General features: G+C 44.8%; 1 protein-coding gene across 1 annotated transcript in view; it reads right to left on the minus strand.

Moving 5' to 3' along the window:
- PIWIL1 (piwi like RNA-mediated gene silencing 1) overlaps positions 1-20928 on the minus strand; it is a 31367-nt gene extending 10439 nt beyond the window's left edge. Inside the window, exons 1-14 of the mRNA XM_072722656.1 lie at positions 20841-20928; positions 16818-16904; positions 16235-16346; positions 11865-11990; positions 10926-11140; positions 10450-10571; positions 10232-10312; positions 9383-9580; positions 8841-8952; positions 2680-2806; positions 2376-2493; positions 1759-1873; positions 518-705; positions 76-148 (exon numbers count right to left, since the gene is read on the minus strand). Of these exons, the coding sequence (XP_072578757.1) occupies positions 76-148; positions 518-705; positions 1759-1873; positions 2376-2493; positions 2680-2806; positions 8841-8952; positions 9383-9580; positions 10232-10312; positions 10450-10571; positions 10926-11140; positions 11865-11990; positions 16235-16346; positions 16818-16895 (1665 nt within the window). The 5' untranslated portion in view covers positions 16896-16904; positions 20841-20928. The remainder of the gene's footprint in view (positions 1-75; positions 149-517; positions 706-1758; positions 1874-2375; positions 2494-2679; positions 2807-8840; positions 8953-9382; positions 9581-10231; positions 10313-10449; positions 10572-10925; positions 11141-11864; positions 11991-16234; positions 16347-16817; positions 16905-20840) is intronic.
- Positions 20929-21833: the final 905 nt, after the last annotated feature.

Here is a 21833-nt window from a genome sequence, read left to right on the forward strand (position 1 = left end):
TTCTAAGATTTACAAATGCCGTTTTTAAACCAAGTCAGTCCAGGACAGCTGCCTAGGTACCAGTCAGCTACTTACTATCTGGGTATCGGATGTAACTTTCTGCTGTAAGACTCTCAAATAGGCTTCAGTTCGATCATCCACTTCAATCCTAGAATGGAAATTTGTTAGCCAACATTCAGAAAAAGTAATGAAAAATGTACTATGCATAAAAAATTTCCTGTAGTTTATCACACATGAAATACTTCTGTATAAAATACAAAACACCAAGACTGGCCATTTAGGCAAAAGGTTGTTTCTAATGCGAATAGCAGCAATAATTTGGGTAACAGTACTGCTTGTCCTCCCACCCATTCTTAGTTACTAAAATACGTTTCTGCATCCTCATTACAGGGAACTGTATCAGATCTTTAAACATAATCTAGGTAACGTGTTTAACACTTTTATCACTTTTGCATTCCCACACCCTCCAAATGACTACTAATCAATTTTCAGAGTAGAAATGACTTGACAGACTTACATTATTGCTTTTTTCATTTGTATGCCCATGGCTGGTGTAACTTTAAATAGATTTTGTATCAATGAATTGGCTGCTTCATAATTTCTTCGAGTATAGATCAACAGCCAGTTATCTAGCGGCTTAACGCTAATTAACGGTGCACCTCTTGTTTCTTTTGACCAATCTGCAAATTGTGGATTGTAATCGAACTAGAAGAAAGTTCAGAGACACTGTGAATTCCTCTGCATGTTCTCAGTTACAAACCCAATAAGCCTGTAACAGTTCTCCTGTGGCATTCTGACCCTTAGGGGACTACTCTTCCATTTGGACTTGATGGATAAACAAAACACCCCAAGAAGGGAGAAAAGTACAGTCAGGTGCCTGAGGATGATGGGACCCTGTCACAGCTAGCACATGAGTGCTTCTCACACAAGGCCCTCCCCTTGGTGCTGCCTGTGCTCTCCTTCATCTTCTAACACATGACAAGGACAGGTGCTACCTCCCCCTCATGATAAAGATACAAAACAAATACAGCTTTAAAAGTTAAGCAACTTGATGGAGGTGTCCCACTGAAAGCAGGCAAGGTAGAAAGCTATCAAACTTGAAGTACACTGACGTGGTGCTATTTCTCATAGAGGAACAAACCCAGTGCTTCCTCCGTGTCCTACCCACCTCCCTCACAGCCGTTATAACACAGGGATGTATTCTGTGACCAATTCTACAGGGATCATAAAAACAACTGCAGTTAAGACATTGAGCTGTATGTTTAGGTTGTTTTTCATAGAACATGTAGAAGGCAGAAGGGTAGTTTTCTATAAAAGGATTTTTAAAATTCTGGTACTTGCAGTGCTTCAATTATACAAAAACATTTTTAGAAGACTTGTTTCCCTTTTCTGAAGATAAAATATATAGGCATCACAATATTTATGTCCCTACAAACAAATGGTCCAGGCAAAAGTGAAGCCAGATAAATTGAAAGTTTTCTGTATTAGTGGCAGACAAAATACCAACCCAATCGCATAAGATTCTTCTATACCTTAAGTAATTCAGTTCTTAGAAACAGATTAAGCCAGCTTTCAGTGAAGTCTCATGGATGATCAGAGGACCATGTGTATCTCTGCTCATAGAAGGTGAAAGGGTAGGTGGGGAGGGATGGGGAGGGGGGAGGAGGAGAGCAGACTGGCATGTAATGGGGTTATTCCTGCTTTACTGTGCACCAGACCCAAATCTGATGTGACTGACAACTTTAAGAACTGCCTTACTGTTTTTCCACCTTGGTGAATCTTTTCAGCTTGCAAAATTCTTCCTGAGAAGGACAGTAAGTTGGAGTCAAAGCTCAAACCCCAGTCTCGAAGCTCCCTCTGAACATTGTCATCTCTGTAAATTTAACATATTTACGTGGCACTCAAAGTAAGGAAATGCAGAAAAACCAGACATATGCAAATAGAGATCCAGCACAACCCACAACTTCTCTCAGGACTGAGAGCGTAGTGAGGATGCCAGGACACACAGATGTGCTCTCCGTATCTCCCTCATCATGTCCTGAGGTCCTTCAGGATAGCCTCTAGCCTACACTTCTGATGCCCAAATGACCTTCCCTTCAAAGTAAATCCCTCCATGTTAGAGAGAAAATAGGTTTGTCTTAAAAATTTCACTTTCTGCTTGATTACTGTTTTCTAATAGAAGAATAAGAAAAGGCCACAGGCTAGAGTTTAACCTTAACATTCCCTGACAAACAGCAGGCTCACCCACAAATACCAAGAACCCACCCCAAATACTGAAAACACAAAAGAAAAACAAAATTATTTTCTCTCACTCCCAACCCACAGAAAAGAACACAAAACCGAAACCATGCCCCAGTGAGAGGCAGAGGACTTACTTATGAATGTAATCAATGAGTCTTCCCACTTCACGCTGCCTTTGTTCTGGAGTCAGCCTTGTATGAACAGCTAAGTCTTTCATCACATTAAAATCATTACGCATCTTATCAGTTAGACCTTCAAATAAAATGTTGAAAGGTATATGATTATAGAAACAAGGATCACATCTAAACATTTGGAGTGCGGGGTGGTGTAGAGTGCGGGAAACGACAAGGGGAATGAGGCAGCAGTAAGGGCTTTTCTGGGGGGCTGTGAGGACTCCAAGAGGTAGAGGCAGGGGAAGCAGCCCGAATACAGCAGTACCTGTGAGATAGCAGAGCTCGGGGATGAGCATCGCAGGGCCCGGCAAGGTGCCACCAGGGCCACGCCTTCTCTTAGGCTGACTGACCAGAACAGGTTGTTTTAAGTCGGTGATTTCCTGGTTGTATTGCTAGTTATAAAAAGAAGGTGTCACTGTTCATGTAAATGCCTTTAGTTATAGGTCAGTGGGCCCATTTGCTTTTTTTAAATTGAGAATTGATGCCAATAGTAAGGCTGGTATCAGTATCCAAGCAAAGCTTAAAAAGTGCATCTTTAATCCTGGTAGAACAGGTTGTGACTTACATGTATTACTGAGTACATCAACTTTCTTCCTAAAGACTTAAGAGCCTCACTGTCCTCGACCATCTAAATTCTGAGTTCTAGTCACAGTTCACTTAATTTTGTGATATTTTGGTTTAGAAACAGAAGCCTACGTAACTCTGGGACCTCACGACAGAATTCCTCCAAGACTACTAGTATTACAGCAAGAAGTGGTATAGAAAACAAGTCTTGCTATGACATATAACAGTACATGGGGAGAAGGAAGAAGTTACCATGTCAGAGAACATTCTTAATTACGAAAAATTTTTACAAAATGTTGACACTTGGTAGAAGCTGGATTTCAATTCAGTAGTCTTTTCTAAAAAGAAGATTTTATTTTTGGGGGGCAGGGAGGGTATGAGAGGGGGAGGGACAGAGGGAGAAGCAGACTCCCTTCTGAGCAGGGAGCCCAATGTGGGGCTCGATTCTGGAACTCTGGGATCATGACCTGAACTGAAGGCAGACACTTAACTGGCTGAGCCACCCAGGCACCCCTCCACTCAGTAGTTCTAAGATTCCCCATAAGCACTCACTAAGGTAAGTTTCACAACTGGTAAAAAGACAAAAAATGCTGACTTTTGTGAGTTCATGTATGCATGAGATGGCTTGTGCGCCTGGAACAAGAGGCTTCCCTGTGTTATCTCGGTTCATCTCTGGCCCTGTGTTCTCTAGAGATCCTCTTGTACCCTCTTCTCCTGGTATCTTTTAACATCCTAATTTGGCTCTTTTTACTTTCAGAGAGCCACACATCTGCATGCAGTAGCACACAGGGATGAGTACCATGATGGCCCCTCTGTTAGTGCCACTTACTCAGCAGCAGAGGAAGTACTTTCTGTTCCCTATTCCCACCCTATGCCAAGTTCCAGGCCACCTAGTCTCAGGAACTAAGAGACCATGAATTCCAGTCTGTTCTGACTTTGTCCTATATAGACTCTACCAACCACACAGGAAAAAAGTTAACTTTTCTATTTTAGGTAAGAAAATTTCAAGAACACTCTTATCTGATCCCTGCTCCATGTGCCTGCACTACTGATTTTATCACACTGTCTTCTTTATTGAGGTACAACTGCTCACAGGCCCCTCCCTTGCACGTCACTTGTTGGGTGCACAGAGCAGCAAGAGTGTGGGAGTAGAGTCAGATGCATTCCTACATCTGCCCTACCTCGCCAATGGGCCTTTAATGAGTGCTTCCCTGTTATACAAAACTTTGGGATGCTTTTCCTATATTCTTAGGGCCCAAACAAAAACCTGTCAATTCTTTCAACATCTTTTCCTACATCTAAGAACTGAGCTTGTGATTAACATTACTGTCAAACCTTTTCTTTTAAAAACTGACCATGATCTTCCCTTTCAAAGGCTCTTCTCTCTCCCACTCTGAATGGTTCTTAAATATGATTTTTAACGTAGAACTTTCTTAAATATGATTTAACGTAGAACATCATTTATGACTAAAACTGCATCTCTACTAGGAAGTCCCAAGAATGCCGTGATCCTCTAAAACATTTCAATACCACCCCATTCTGACTGACTATATCTACTAAAGACACCCAGTTAGCCCTGGCTGTAAGAGAGAAGTCTTCTAGCAGAAATCATCTGAGCCGACACTAAGCCTAGGAGCATGAGTCAGGCGTGCAGAGTGTTGCAGGCAGGATGAGGCTGGGGTGAGAGAGAAGGTGAGCACCAACACACAGGCAAGGGCTACATCACTCAGGGTCTCACTGGACATGCATCAGTGCACATCAGTACTGAGGGTGGAAGAGTAACATCAGATCCACAGGAGTTTGAAAATGGGTCAGAAAGCAGAAGAAATGTGAAATGAGACTGACTGAATGAGCATGGGGCCCTGCACTGAAGAGGGCAGCCACTGGAGGATGAGGAGGAGGCAGTATCGCAATGGTGAGGCCACTAGTAGCACCACACGAGAAGAGGCATGCAGGTCTGAAGTTTTAACTACTCATTCAGACACGTGGGTGCCTTCCTAAGCAGCTAGAGGTACATAAACCACAAAATCCCTGCCCTTATAGAAGGCATAGTCCCTGTACTGATCAAGAGTACTGCACAGGGGCCAGGTGAGGGGCCAGAACACACTCAGCACTGGTCCCATGGAAGGGGACTTTGAGATGTGTGACTACTGCGAACAAGCAGGCCTAGACATGTCTGGGCTACAGCTAGAAACCCAAGAACTGTGAACACAGCACACCTGTAGTCCTAGCCCAGATGAGCCTAGAGATCACCTAACAAGTTAGTACGGAGTAACTGGGAGCTCAAGGCAGAACCTGATGTAGGTCAACAAGCAGTTGGCCACTTAGGAGTAAGCTGGCATGTAAGACTCACTACCAGAGAAGGAGAACCTCCCCTGGCCTGGCTTCAGGCTGAAACTGAACCTTCCATGGCTGTATCCTTTGGAACGGCTATTGATACACACCGTCTCTTCTCATCCTGACAGGGATTAGGAAATCACAGAAAAATGATCATTTCTCACAGTAACTCACACCCAAAAGGAATTTCGGTTAAAAATGGCTGGGGTCCTCAAGGAGTTAAGAGGGTAAAAATAGCAGTAGAGAAATCAAGCTGAGATGGCCCATGGCCTGTTTTCATTTTGCTCAAAATAAAAGCAGCTCTTAATGTGGCTTCTCAGAGAAACATTTTCCCCCAGAGGATTATCTGATCCTTTCATTCATAGCAGAGCAGCTATAGCTCAGGCAGTAGTAGACAACCAGTAAAGAGACATTTCGAAGTCACCAGTCAGATGTGTACTCTGACATAGGATACAAATATATGAGCTGATTTATTCAGCTTTTTAGAAAAAGGAAATGTACTGAAAGTAGGGGGAAAAAAGATAAATCTCAGCACTTTAAAGACAAGTGTTAAGATTTTTAACTGATAAGGGTTTTAGAAATACTACTCCTGCACTTGTAACAAAGTGTATCAAAGGAAATGCAGCCTTCTAAGGACTCAGGTGAGCTCTGCTTATCCCTGAACAACTATGTCAGTGTGTGTTCCGATATAAACATTGTATTTTCTTGTAGTCAGCAGTGGGTCTGTCTTGCTCCTGTTTGCCTCTGTTGTTTTTTCAATTCAATGATTACTGTACAAATAGCTAGGATCATATGTACAAAACTAGTATTAGATCACACAATACACTGATCTAGCCTAGATGAAATAAGCTGGATTTATCTCTATGTAAAATGAAAGTTAAAGAGTTAACCTACACACTAACAATGAAGCAGCAGCAGGAGAAATCAAGGAATCGATCCCATTTACAACTAACTGCACCAAAATCAGTAAGATAACTAGGAATAAACCTGACCAAAGAGGTGAAGGATCTGTACTCTGAAAGTACAGAAACTGATGAAAGTAATTTAGGAAGACACAACGAAATGGAAAAACATTCCATGGTTACAGTTTAGAAGAATATTGTTAAAGTGTCTATGCTACCAAAGACCATCTATACATTCAATGCAATCCCTATCAAAATATCATCAGCATTTTTCACAGAGCTGGAACAGCAATCCTAAAATTTTTATGGAACCTGAAAGACCCTGAACAGCCAGAGGAATGTTGAAAAAGAAAACCAAAGCTGGTGGCATCACAATCTCAGACTTCAAGCTATGTTACAAAGCTGTGGTCATCAAGACAGTATGGTACTGGCAGAAAAAAAGACACACAGATCAATGCAACAGAATAGAGAACCTAGAAATGGACCCTCAACTGTATGGTCAACTACTCTTTGACAAAGCAGGAAAGAATATCCGATGGAAAAAAGACAGTCTCTTTAACAAATGGTGCTGGGAAAACTTGGTCAGCCACATCCAGAAAAATGTAACTGGACCACTTTCTTACATCATACATAATAACAGACTCAAATGGATGAAAGATCTAAATGTGAGACAGGAATCTATCAAAGTCCTAGAGAAGAACACAGGCAGCAATCTTTGTGACCTCTGCTGCAGCAACTTCTAGCTAGACACGTCTCCAAAGGTAAGGGAAATAAAAGCAATAATGAACTATTGCAACTTCATCAAGATAAAAAGCTTCTGCATAGCAAAGGAAACAGTCAACAAAACTAAAAAACAACCCACAGAATGGGAGAAGATATTTGCAAATGTCTTATCAGATAAAGGGTTAGCATTCAAAATCTATAAAGAACTTATAAAACTCAATACCCAAAGAATAATCCAGTCAAGAATGGGCAGAAGACATGAACAGACATGTCTCCAAAGACATACAAATGGCCACTACATGAAAAATTGCTCCACATCATTCAGCATCAGGGAAATACAGATTAAAACCACAAGAAGATACCACCTCACACCTGTCAGAATGGCTACAATTAACAACTCAGGAAACAACAAATGCTGGTAAGGATGCAGAGAAAGAGGAACACTCTTGTGCTGTTGTCAGGAATGCAAGCTGGTAGAGCCACTCTAGAGAAGTGTGGAGGTTTCTCAAAAAGTTAAAAATAGAACTACCCCACAACCCAGCACTTGCACTACTGGGTATTTACCCAAAGATACAAATGCAATGATCTGATCTGAAGGGGCACCTGCACCTCAATTCTTTTTAAGATTTTATTTATTTATTCATGAGACACACACAGCAAGAAGCAGAGACATAGGCAGAGGGAGAAGCAGGCTCCCTGCAGGGAGCCCAATGTGGGACTCGATCCTGGGACCCCAGGATCATGACCTGAGCCAAAGGTAGACACTCAACCACTGAACCACCCAGGCATCCCAAAGTTTATAGCACCAATGTCCACAGCCAAACTGTGGAAAGGGCCCAGATGTCCATCAACAGATGGCTGGATAATGAAGATGCGGGGTGTGTGTGTATGTATGTATGTATGTATATAACAGAATACTACTCAGCCATCAAAAAAATCTTGCCATTTGCAACGTGCATAGAATTGGAGGGTATATTATGCTGAGTGAAATAGGTCAATCAGAGAAAGACCATTATCATATGGTTTCACATTATATGAGAAACATAAGAAACGGGGCAAAGGATCACAGGAGAAGGGAGGGAAAAATGCAATTAGAAGAAATCAGAGAGGGAGACAAACCATGAGAGACTCAACTCTGGGAAACAAACAGGGTTGCTGGAGGGGAGGGGTTGGGGGTATGGGGTACCTGGGTGATAGGCATGAAGGAGGGCACATGATGGAAGGAGCACTCGGTGTGATATGCAACTGATAAATCACTAAATTCTACCCTTGAAACTAATAATACAGTATATATTAACTAAATTGAATTTAAATAAATTTTTAAAAAGAGTTAACTCATATGCAGATTTAGTGCAACTTAATGCTAAGGATGTAGCCGTCTTTAACCCCACCCTTGGGTGAGGTTAAAGAAGTGTTCATTATAGAATATGGGTCAGTAAACTCATATTGTTCATCACTAATTACCCTACCTGTTTGTCCTCCCACAAGCTTAAAATCAAACACAATCTTTCATTCTACTGGGAAAAAGGAATCGGGATCAAGCACTTCTCATGTGGTAATGAGCTAAACTGCTATGATTACCTTAATAAATACATTTATATACAGCTTTTTTTAGATTGATTGATTTATTCGAGAGAGAGAGAGAGAGAGAGAATGGAAGAGAGGCAGAGAGAGAAGCAGGCTCCATGCAGGGAGCCCGATGTGGGACTCAATCCCAGGACTCCAGGATCACACCCTGGGCTGAAGGGAGGCACTAACCACTGAGCTACCCAGACGTCCCTCTACACAGCTTTCAAAGCAACAGGTTGCATGTGCACAAGCAAATCCTACTGAAGATAGTTCACATTTTTCCTAAGACCTAAATACTTCACATGAAAAAAAGTCACCATTATCTTCTTACCTTCCTGTAGTACTCTAAGAAACTGACTTCAGAACCATCTGCTTTCTTAAAGGTACTCTTTGGATTCTGGTCCCAGTCAATATCATCTACCCTGTAGGTTTTATTGTTATACCTGTGGAATAGGTGACATTTATTGGTATAGAATTGTAGAATTATTATTAGAAAGAAGCTAGATGTAGATAGTACATAGTCTCTAAGAAAATAAACTTGGAAATCACTCAGTAATACATGATGTCATGGGAAGAGAAAGGGAAAACTTCTAAAGACCATGCTAGAGGGACAGGGGAGTAAAGTACTACTAGAAAATAAAATGAAGACTAAAAAGGATAGAAGTCATCAGATATTTGTCCTTTTCAAAGTAGTGTGCTCCCCCTGAGAATTTGTGTTTTGGGAAAGGTCATGAACACTTTCCATTTCATGCAATTTTCATGCAATTCCTGCTCCTTTGCTGTAAACTCTACTTTCTAAAAGAATGGACTAGAAAGCCACAGTATCTAAAGATTTGCAAAATGATTATTTTGTATTTTAAAAAGCAGTCTTACTTGGTAAGAACAATTAAACCTATTAGTTCTTTAGAAACTTGTTCTTGAAATTTATGTTCTTCTGTTTGATGATAGAGGTTGAACATGAAATCTAACACGGTTTCACTGCGAAGGACTTTATGACTCACGTCAGTGCAAAGCATGATGTTGTTCTCATATTGAAGGATAGAGGTGGTGAAGCCAGGCCAGATCACCAACCTGCCAAAGAGAATGGGAGCTTATAGTGGCCCCTGTGAATCATACAAACAGCTTCTGTGTACCAAGTTGTGTTCTTCTCCTTTAATGACTGGGTCTAAAGTACCAAAGTTCTTGAACAGAGTAAATTTAGTTATTTCTAGGTTTATGAGGTTCCAGATAAAGACCCCTCTTTTTAAGATCCTCAACAATAAAGGTTATTTAATAGCATAACCATTTAAGTTCCATTCTGAGTTCATACACTATATTAAACTATTTTTTTATGTTGGAATGACCTGAGAAAGTAGCCAGTCTAACTAAGAGAATCTGTAATTAGTATAATAAACCTAAACTGTGCAGGCTGCACTTGGATATACCACAGGAACTTCTGAAACAATATTCATTAGTTTATAAATTTTGTTCCCTAAGTGCAAATACAAACAGTGTCAGGCAACTCTTCATGCTTCCCCAGTGACAGATGAACAGCATGTGATTTTTTTAAAATCCAAGTATTCGTGGAGGTTTCCTTTATTATTCAAACGAAGTTAAATGTTTACTTAACATGAGGGTACCATTAACAGTCACAGTAATAAATGTGATTATTTCAAACTAGAGTATCACTTTTGAAGTCTGTGAGTAAGCCTAAAGAACAGAAAGCTTCCACTTCATACAAACCTATGATTTGGAATATCGATTGGGTCACTTGGGTTATAATAATTCCGTCCAATCTGCTGTAAATTCATGATCTTCAAGAGTCTAGAAATTGAAAGGTTGGAAGACAGGAGTGAATGCTGGTAAGCATTTCTAATGCATAGGGACTCACCTCACTGGTCTTTCAACTCATCTAGATTTTCAATTTTTCTGAGTAAAATGTTAAGGAAACACTAACATACCTCCTGAAAATAATATTATAGAACTGCAAACAAGTTGGTGATGTAGGTGGGAGTTCATTTGTAAGGGTGATTGTTATCCTCACGTGCTCTCCATTTCGGGTCTGACTAAACACTTCGGTAACCTGAGCCAAAGCAGTGGAAAACCAAACTTTTAATTGTTAAAAGAAACTAATAATCCCAATCACATAATTCCTGCTAGTAAGGCAACAATGAAGATTATAGAAAGGTTTTAAATTTAAAAAAGAATGACTATGAGAAGAGTGGTTACAGGCTCATTATAATTGTCATCAAGTACTCAGGTGGATTTGAGAATGAAGCAATAATGCCAAAGCCCCCCAGCTCCCCGGGGTTCATTACACACATAATCACCAGACCATCACTGGAGTTTCTCTAAAAGCTACCCTAGATTGTGGCAGTTCTGCTCTGAAGTGGAAATTCATCATCACCCTCTCCCCAACCCAATATTTTAAAATAACCTTGTGTTGTAGTCTTTTAGGTAAAAATAATATTGTTCCATCAAAAGCATGACACCTTCCAATTAAATCTTCATGTTGAAAAAGAAGAGCTGAGCGGAGTCTTCTGGCTTCCATCAGCGGGTTATAGTCAATGTGATACTGATATAAAGCCCACTGGGGACGGGATGTCAGTCGAAAATGGTTAGTGCTCAGCCTTACTATAATACCTGAAGAACCTGTAAAAGCGAGTCACGTTTGATTAACATAGTATTGAGTTTATTCTTCCTTGAGATCTTTCCTACCATGACAAAGCAGACACAGTTCTGCAAACAAAAGGCTAAGAACACCATATGACACTGAAGTTCTTCTTCTTCTTTTTTTTTTTTTTTTTGACACTTAAGTTCTAAGACATCTGACTTTGAGGACTATCCTATCCAGGTAAGTTCCTACAAGTATACATTTAAGAAAAAATCCTCCTTAGACTAATTTACAACAGAACCAACCAAACCTCTCTATGGCAAAGTCTTTTTTTTTTTTTTTTAAGATTTATTTATTCATGAGAGACGCAGAGACAGAGAGAGAGGCAGAAACACAGGCAGAGGGAGAAGCAGGGAGCCTGACGTGGGACTCGACCCCGGGTCTCCAGGATCATGCCCTGGGCTGAAGGCAGCGTTAAACCGCTGAGCCACCCAGGCTACACTCTATGGCAAAGTCTTAAAAGAAAAAAGTTATAGAACACTTAATAGAACATTTCAGTGCAGCTGAGGACAACGATAACCTATTTCATCAAATCCAAAAGAGAGAGGGAAATGGAAAAGCCATGCAGGATCCTGACCAAATGTGCCTTCTCTCTCTGTGACTGCATCGTATAAATAACATGTAAAATAAATGGCTTCAATTCAGTGTCCTGTTTACTGGAAAAGTAATCACATGGAACTACAGTCTTCGTAATTAACACACCTGTTTTTGATTCTTTAACATGGTCCAGGTTCTGTCTTGTATTCACACCAAGATCGTGAAAGTCTCTACGACGACCTCCCCTCTCTGCTAATGATAACTCCTGAAATCCAGCAGATATCTGGAGCTCTTAAAAAAAAATGATATACTATGTAACATGAAACATGAAATCAAGAATGGTATTAATTCACAAAATGATACCCAAAAGCTACAGAGGTGCTACAGATAACATACAGGAATGCCATCAGAATATCTTGGGTATCTGCTTGGCCAGAGTAGCTTAGTCAGGACTTCTATTAAGCTGTTCTTGCCACTGCCCCAGCCAAACTTAGATGCTCCCCTATAAGACCTATATCCCTGTAAAAGACTAACACAACTGGCCTGGGATTCAAGAGCTCAGGAGCATGCTTGTTGACTAAGAAATCATTATTCTCCAAGTTCTGATAAGGACCTAAGGGCCTAATAAGCAGTATTTCTCACAGCTTTATGATGAAATTATAGCTATAGGAATTGGTAGTTCATAGGTTTTAACGTGTAAACATCTAGAATGTCATTTCCTAATTCCCTTATGAACATCAGAACAGATGGAATCATTCTGTGCATACCCTATGGACTATTGGGATAGAAGTTCATATGGTTTCAAAAGCTGGTTATAATACCCAAAATTAAATCCTTCCATTTGTACAACATGCAGAAGTATCTCCTATCGATAGCATGATGTGGCTCAAAGAACGAACGTGGGCTTTGTCATCCAGTGTTACAACTGTAACATGAGTACCAGAGACTTCAGTTTACTTCCCAATCTCTCAGCCTTCTTTTTTAAAAATAGCTTGTTTAGGGAGTCATGTATCTAAGACTAGAATTCCACCTTTTCTGTAGGGAATGACAGCCTGAGAGATTTATGCAGAAATTACTGGATCAAACCTCTGGGAAAGTGCCTTGGGAGGGAGTCAGTAACCAGCTTTTCTGCTCTCTGTACCCCCTGCCCTGCCGATCTTGCCTGGAATTTGGATGTGATCGCCAAAACTAAGTCTTAATGACAGAAGTCAGGACAACAGAACAAAATGATTGAAAAGCCCAGTTTGTTTCTGACCACAAATGCCAGGACTAGCCCCGGAATGCCAACTTCTGGACCTCTTTGTTAGAGAAAGAACAGTGGCTTGAGCAAAATATTGGTTCCTGATACACCCTGGAAGCAAGTTATTCTAACAAGAGCTTCAACTCCCTTACCTGAAAAACTGACCTTCACAGGCATATAGTAAGTTTTCCGTGAGAATGTAATTTATAAAGCTCTTTAAAGGTGTTTGCTAAATATGTTGATTCTCATACCTCAGGATATTCAGAGGCACTATTTAAAAATCCTTTAAATCTATAGCTGTTTTGTTTCCCTTGGTGAGCTTTTTATCCCAGAGACTTTCAACTGAAAGTAGCCTTGGTCTTGGGTGATTAACTAATATAGGTCAAACATACTGAATCCAAGCTAGTAACAACAACAGGTCATAGAGGCTTTTATCCTGAAAAAATTGAATTTGTCTTAAAATTCAGTTCTGGATACAAAAACCTGACTGCAAGTTTCTGAATGTAAACAATGATGAAGTCTGTTTCCCTCTCTACACATACTACAGCTTTTATATTTCGCCAAAGCTTATCTGTCCATCTGTAAAAAGGACAGGTTTCAGAATGAATAAAATTAGAAAGCTAGATAATTATATGCCCACCTTATTCTATTGTGCTTCACAGATAATGCATTTTTTATAACTGCAGGTTTGTGGCAATCCTGTGTTAAATAAGCCTGCTGGTGACATTTTTCCAACATTTGCTCACTTCATTTCTATGTCACTGGTAATTCTCACACCATTTCAAACTTTTTTTTATTATTATATTTGTTATGGTGATCTGTGATAAGTAATCAAAACTTGCTAAAAACTCAAATAATGGTTAGCATTTCTTAGTATTTTAAAATTAAGGTATTTATGTTGCTTAGATGTAATGCTACTGCATAAATAGAGTATACTAATATCAACATAACTTTTATAATGCCCTGGGATACCAAACAATTCATTTGACTTGCTTTATGATATTTGCTTTATTGCAGGGGTCTGGAACCAGACCTGTGGCATCTCCAAGGTGTGCCTAGAATCTCTTTCCATGCAGCTGCTAGAGTGGTTAAAAACAAAAACCGTATCTCACTACGGCTCTGTTTCAGAGCCCTCCACGTGTCCACACCCCATATACAGAATGAAAATCATGGTCTGAAGCAAGGTCTCATTAAGAATAAATCTGTTAAACATCAATTTCTAAAACCTAGTAGATACTTTGAACATTTATGACAAATACTTCTCAGATATAATCCTTACAAAAGCAGTGAAAAGTTATGAAACAGAGCCTTGCATTTGTTATTCCGGGTAATATTTAATCCTCACAGAGACTCTTCCTATAAATATAAAGTTAGATACTAGCTTTTTAGAGATAATGGATAGAGTTTCATAGAATTTAAATTCATGCACAACTGTTAAATTATTAATAAAGATCAATACAGAGCATGTTTAAGAAGTTAGACTTAAGTACTTTCCACAATTGTATTTGCATTCCAGGACTGCATCAATAAGGAAGTGTTTTTAAAACAGCTTCAGCAAATCTTATTGTATGTGGAACACAGTTGAAAGTCAAATATTTTAAGTTTCAAAAGAACTCAGGCATCTAGATTAGAGAAAGTGGATAAAATCCTGTAAATTTAAAAGAAATGAATGCCCATAAATGAATTCTCATCAGACATCTCGAAAAGTAACACATCTTGTATCAGAAAAGTAATAGATAATTGGATGCACTTGATCTTAGCCAAAAGGCAGAGAAGCCATCAGATAATTGGATACATAAACAAAAGACGTTCCAGTCTTCTAATTGATTCTTCAAAATGCAGCACTACTGATATTCTTTCTCAAAATTGTCTATACAAAAACCATGCATACACATGTGTTCATTAACACAAGGAACACTGTTTCACCACTTGATTTCATAGGGTGTACGGCAGGGTGATGAAGTGGAGCTCTCCTATTAAAATGCTGTGGTTCTGACTCTTAATGGGTCTAGGTTTCTGCAGTGTGGGGCCCAGAGCAGGACAGTTAGCACCGCCCCCCCCCCCCCAACAATCATGCTGTACGTCTCCCCATGTCTGTCGGGTCCATGCCCACGAGGGGATGCACCCGACAGATGGTCCATCATGGTTGCTACACATGACGGGATGCCATCCAAAAGTTGGTACAACTGGACAAGCCTACAGGGAGCAGCACTCCTGTTTTACAACTGCCAGCATGGGCAAAAAAAATGAAATGGTGCAGAACAGGTAAAAAACCATTCATTTGGTTAAAGTGCCTTTACAAAGGCTCAATGTTTTTATCAGCCTTGCATGTTTCAACGCACTGCCTCTTCATTTTCTTTCTCTGCTCCGTCACCCTCTACCCAGCTTGTTAAACATCATGGGTCTCACAGGAATGCTCCGTGTGCTGGAGAGACTAGCCACTGTCATTCCCCCAGTGTGCCCTGGGCACAGACAGTAGTTGTCACAGTACAACTTAACACCATTCTAAGATCTTATATTTGTCCTCTACTGTTTGTGGAGGTCGCCGGCTGCGATGAAACATTTGGAGTAGGTGAGAATATAGTGCAAGGAGTAAAGCAGCTATTTACTTGCTATCTGGCTGCCTGCACATGAGTTTACCCAAGACCCCACCTGGAAAGCTACCTCCTCACTGTGTGCATAGTGGTGTTTCCTGTATCGAAACCAAACTCAGCTGTGGAAAAATCTTGCATCAAGCATCCAAATACACTTTGTTTGTAACAAAGTACTGAAAAAACAGTACTGGTGTTCTGACCTCACCAGGGGTCATAAACTTGGCCTCAGTTTTTGCACCTGAGAAACAGGGCCACCACAATACAGTGAGACTGCCTATTATAAACCAAAGTTACAAATGTAAAAGGTGGTCCAGCTTGTGATGGAATCACAAGATGCTGAAACAATGTTCTGATTCATGAATAAGCAAATGTATGCTTAGTTAATCACTTTGGAAGAGCTAATACGGGGCCCTGGCAAGGATAGGCCTTTTCATGTCCAAGGAGAAAAGAAATCAACATTTCTAAGTAGCAGTGGCATTTCCCTAACTAGCAGGCTGCTCAGCTGCAAGAGGGCCCATTGGACTTTAAAGGACTGCTGGAAAAAAATAAATAAATAAAAATAAAAAATAAATAAATTAAAAAAAAAATAAAGGACTGCTGGGACCCCGTTTTTATCAAGACCCCACACACTGGTTACCACTTCACATCTACTACTACTACTGCACATGTGCACACACTAAGTCTGTGCACTTTCCCTTCACCTTGTGACTTGGCCGCTGCTCCTACTGCTCCTCTCTGGCGTCCACGGCCAACTAATTCCCCTTCGGCCACGGGCTGCTGAGGCCGGGGCTGCACATAGCCAGGCTGCTGACTCTATGGGATATGCAAACAAACAGCATTCTTTTCATGTCAAAAAGTCACAGGTCAGAGAAAACAGTCTTCAACAAGTCTAAGATATTCAAACAAAACTGATTTAGGTTAGTAACCAAATATTGTATTCCTCTAAAGAAGTTTCTTCAAGAAGGCTCACTAACCGGGTGATGGGTGTTAGGGAGACACGTGATGTGATGAGCACTGGGTGTGATATGTAACTGATGAATCACTGACCTTTATGTCTAAAATTCCTAATACGCTGTTAATTAACTAAATGTAAATTAAAAAAAAAAAGGTCACTAACTAAAGAAGCAGCTTTTCAGATGCTCAGGAAATAGAATCATCCTTGTATAACTACTATATCCTTCACAGGACACAGTTTTAAAATTTATTTTCAATAATCTATGCCGATAAAGATGGAACAAGTTTTTGTTTTTTGAGGACACTGCAGGTGAAAGGTACAGCACTCACCACAGCGGCACCCACGTGCTGCACCGTCTCCTGCCCACGGGCTCGTCCTCTGGCTCTTGCTCTGGCTCGCCCAGTCATTTTTTTTTCCTTGAGGGGAAATAACAGTAAAGACAATACTCAACATACACAATTACATTTTACTGTTTCTGCAATATTTCTTCGGAACAAATATTTAGGACTCCACAATAAGCTCCTGAATCATCACATATTTTTCTAACCTCTCGTAACAGAGTTTAAGGCAATGTCCCTACCTTCAACAATCAGAAGTACTTATGTGGATTGGGCAGCATGCTGGGTAGCAGGGCTAAAGTGGAGAACTTGTTTTAATACAGCCTTTCCTTTTTCATTGAATTACTATTTTAACCACTTAGGAAAATCTGCAACACGGAGGTCAGTCACTAGCTCTTTCACATGTGGGAAAGTATGTAAATGGACCCAGGTGTCATGTTTGAGGCCAGGCCCTGACCGCACCCCTCCTGGGTCCACCCACAGAGCCACATGTAGCTTAAATGTACCCAAACCACTATCTTTCTCAGTACATCATTTATGTCCCACAATTTCATTCTTGGTGAGTGGCAAGACCACCCACTGTGCCTCTAAGGAAAAAGGATGGAGTCCTTTATCTCTCAATGCCTCCTCTGTTGCTTCTACTCCTTCTGACCCAACAGTGCTCTGCATCTCAACAACACCTGTCAGGCATCAGAGATACCCTCCACCCCCACCCCAGAGCAGAAAGCCATATCAGATCATGCAGAGTGGAGGCCTCAGAGCTAGTCTGCCTGAACCTGACTCCTTCACAGAAGGGACAGAACCTCAGATCCATGTCTTTGTGTGTCAAACAAGGGTTTTATTAACCTACCACACAGCTCCAGCGTGCGGTTCAATGAGGACACACAGGAAGGGCTTATAAAGCACTGGGCATACAGTGAACATTCCACACATCTTAGTCCCAGTGGGAAAGGCAGGTAAGATTTTAACTACAAATTGTCCCAAGTTTAATGAAGGAAACAAGCAGAATGTTCTTAATAGAAAAGCAGGCAGGAGCTACTTTACATCCTGGTGCCTGCTTCCTGTGAAGTCACCACATAAGCAGATACAAGGAGGATCAGGAAGTGGCAGGCATTTGCGAGCAGACTTCTAGAAAAGAGCTAGGTGTGGAGAGTGGCTCACCTGCGGAGCTGACAGATGCCCTGTGTGGCTTCAGCACAGTAAAGAGGGGGAGTGGGTGCAGCCTGAGGGATGCCGGGTCAGGATGTGTGGGCCTTGTAGGCCACAGGGGGAGCTCAGATTCCACCTTCACTGCCACAAGACACCACTGAAGGTTCTAAATACAGAGGGGCAGCCTACAACATCATTTACATTTAAGATCATTCTGGTTTAAATCAGGTTTTCATCTTTTTCAGTTTCACAGCTTCTAAAATTCTCATGAGGGCCTTCCTAGAGAGGCAAATCTAATTATATTCTCCAATTGTGAAAGACCTGACTTCCTATTGTGTTCTGCAAATGCGTGAACTCACCAAATCCTAAGAACCTTCGCAATTTGACTCTCACTCAATAATTTCCAAAGTTGGCTACAGAATACGATGTGCTGGGTTGCCAACATGTTAGAACCATCTTACACTTTTGTGCATTTCTACTGTCTGTACTAGGATGACAGCCTGCACACGGGGCCTGCTGCCGTACACGCTCAGGTCTCCTAGGGATGGCGTGCAGAATCAGCAGACTTCTCTTCCTCCACACATCACCGACAGAAGCTCCATGACTCACTGTGCACCGTGGAACAGCCTTTGCTAGTGTGCCCTCCCCTCCCCACCTGTGTTACCCACACCTACCACACTGCACTGCACGGTGATTCCCTTTCTCCTCCCACACCCCTGCAGACTAGGCTGCTAGTTGTGGCTTGGTCCCAGCACCTAGCCTGGCAGTAATGCTAAGTTTGGGTTGGCTCCTCCTTTAAAGCAGACATAAGCTCAACTATCTTGTCCGGTATTTTTACAGTGCAGTTCTCAAAATGCGATCTCAGCAACATCTGGAACATCTTGGAAATGCAAATTAGGCGGAAGGGGTCCATGCTCCCAGAGCTACCCAGTCTGGTACGCCAGCAGGTGATTCTCACATCACTGGAGACACCCAGGTAACCACTCACAGGTGGGGCACGCAGGCCCCGTTTGGAGGGCAGTCCCCCATAGCTGTGCTACCAACACAGGACACAGGACACAGGTAGCTGTGTCCTTCCAACCCCAGGACACCTCCGATGGGCGACAAACCACACGGTCCCCCTTAAGTGAGATGTGGACGTGGTGCTTCTTACCATCATCCCAGCTAGAAATGGGGCCCGGGCAAACCGCTGTCCATCCAGGGGGCCATGCCACCCCGATCCCACCCCTGTGGGCTACAGGACAGCAGGGCAACAGGTGTCCCTACTCTCCTGACCCTGGGCAATGTGGGGGAATGCCCTCTGGCCCACACACGGCCCCGAACTGGATAGTGCCTCCCCGAACCCTGAGCAGCACTGCCCAGAAAATGCCACTGACCCTGAGCATGTACAGGAATGTGCCCTGACCCAGACAATGCCCAGATAATGCCCCCACCCTGAGCATGCCCAGGAACGCCGACTGACCCAGATGGTGCCCAGACAATGCCCGCAGCCTGAGCATGCTCAGGAACACCCGACCCAGATGATGCCCAGATAACGCCCCCCAACCTGAGCATGACCAGGAACGCCCCCTGACCCAGACGGTGCTCAGATAACAGCCCCCACCCTGAGCATGCCCAGGAACGTCCCCCGACCTAGACGGTGGCCTGATGACGCCCCCCACCCTGAGGGTGCCCAGGAACATCCCCTGAACCAGACGATGCCCAGAGGACGCCCCCCACTCTGAGGGTGCCTAGGAATGTCCCCCGACCTGACGGTGGCCCGTTGACACCCCCACCCTGAGGGTGCCCAGGAAGGCCCCCCGACCCAGACGGTGCCCCGATGACGCCCACCACCCTGAGGGTGCCCATGTACACCCCCCGACCCAGACGGTGGCCCATTGACGCCCACCACCCTGAGTGTGCCCAGGAAGGCCCCCCAACCCAGATGGTGGCCCGATGACCCCCCAACCCTGAGGGTGCACAGGAACATCCCCCAACCCAGACAGTGCCTCGATGACGCCCCCACCCTGAAGGTGCCCCAAAACGCCCCCCAACCCAGATGGTGGCCCGTTGACGCCCACCACCCTGAGGGCGCCCAGGAACGTCCCCTGACCCAGACGGTGCCTGATGATGCCCCCACCCTGAGGGCGCCCAGGAACGTCCCTGACCCAGACGGTGCCCGATGACGCCCCCACCCTGAGGGCGCCCAGGAAGGCCCCCGACCCAGACGGTGCCCAATGACGCCCCCACCCTGAGGGCGCCCAGGAACGTCCCCCGACCCAGACGGTGCCCGATGACGCCCCCACCCTGAGGGCGCCCAGGAACGTCCCCCGACCCAGACGGTGCCCGATGACGCCCCCACCCTGAGGGCGCCCAGGAACGTCCCCCGACCCAGACGGTGCCCGATGACGCCCCCACCCTGAGGGCGCCCAGGAACGTCCCCTGACCCAGACGGTGCCTGATGATGCCCCCACCCTGAGGGCGCCCAGGAACGTCCCTGACCCAGACGGTGCCCGATGACGCCCCCACCCTGAGGGCGCCCAGGAAGGCCCCCGACCCAGACGGTGCCCGATGACGCCCCCACCCTGAGGGCGCCCAGGAACGTCCCCCGACCCAGACGGTGCCCGATGACGCCCCCACCCTGAGGGCGCCCAGGAACGTCCCCTGACCCAGACGGTGCCCGATGACGCCCCCACCCTGAGGGCGCCCAGGAACGTCCCTGACCCAGACGGTGCCCGATGACGCCCCCACCCTGAGGGCGCCCAGGAACGTCCCCGCCCAGTGGGTGCGGCAGCCTGACCTCTGACCCAGGCCGTGCCCAAGCCCCCGGCGCCTGGCGCGCCCCCCTCCCCGGCCCGCACCCCGTCGGCCCGGCCCCCGCCTCACCAGGCCACCGCCACAGCCGCAGGTGCAGCGCCGCGACCCGCGTCCCCTCAGCGCCCCGCCGCCGCCAACCGCCGCCCTCGCCGGATCCCTCCGCGCCGCGCCGGGACTTTGCGGCCTGCGGCCCCCGCCAGGGCGCGGCGCTCCTGGGTCACGGAGCCGCGCCGCTCGCCGGGCCTCGCCGTCCGCCTCGGGCCGTCGCCGTCCGCCTCGGGCCGTCGCGGGGGCTGCGGGCGGCGCGGCCTCGCGGGGCGGAGGAACACCTGCCCCTGCGCGCACCTGCACGTGACGCGGCCAACGGCGCTGCCCCTGATTGGCCGGCACGTGCGGGGCGGTTGGGGGCGGGGCCGAGGAGCCCGCCCGGTGCATCCTGGGAGAGGCGCCGCGTTCCGAGGGGAGGGGAGGGCGCTGCGGGTCTCCTGGCTCCGGGGGAAGGTGCTGCGCGGCCTTGGGCGGTCTTGGGCGGCCTTGGGCGGCCGTGAGAGTGGGTCCCGCTGCAGAGCTGCCGGCTCTCATCAAATAGAGGAATGAGACCGGCATTTTGCGCGCTCAAAAGCACCAGCATCCCAGAGCCGGGATGCTGGGGGGGGAGGGGGGGCATGCACCTGCACTTCAGTGTGCACGGACGGCGTGCGGTGTGCACCCGCGCAGGTGCATCGGGCAGCCGCGCCGGCCTCCCTCCCCCGCCTCCTCACCTGGACGACCCCTGAAAGCACCCATAGCTCCGGCCCCTCCCCTGGGGATTCTGACTCTGCAGGTCCAGTTTGCAGGTGAGCGAACCCCCCCTCGCTCGACACACTGCGGGTCATGCTGACCCGGCGACTCTAGGGCCCACGTGGATACAAGGCCCGACGCAGATGCCTTCAATGGGAATTCGTATCCACGTTGGGCAGACCCAGGACGAAATACCGTAAACACCGTCAAATAGTGCAGTTGTTCGTTGGGATGGAAAATGGGACGCTTTGCATCGCTAGTTGAGTCCAGTAATAATTCAAT

The sequence above is a fragment of the Vulpes vulpes genome, chromosome 10 (assembly GCF_048418805.1).
Source record: "Vulpes vulpes isolate BD-2025 chromosome 10, VulVul3, whole genome shotgun sequence".
NCBI classification, from domain to species: domain Eukaryota; kingdom Metazoa; phylum Chordata; class Mammalia; order Carnivora; family Canidae; genus Vulpes; species Vulpes vulpes.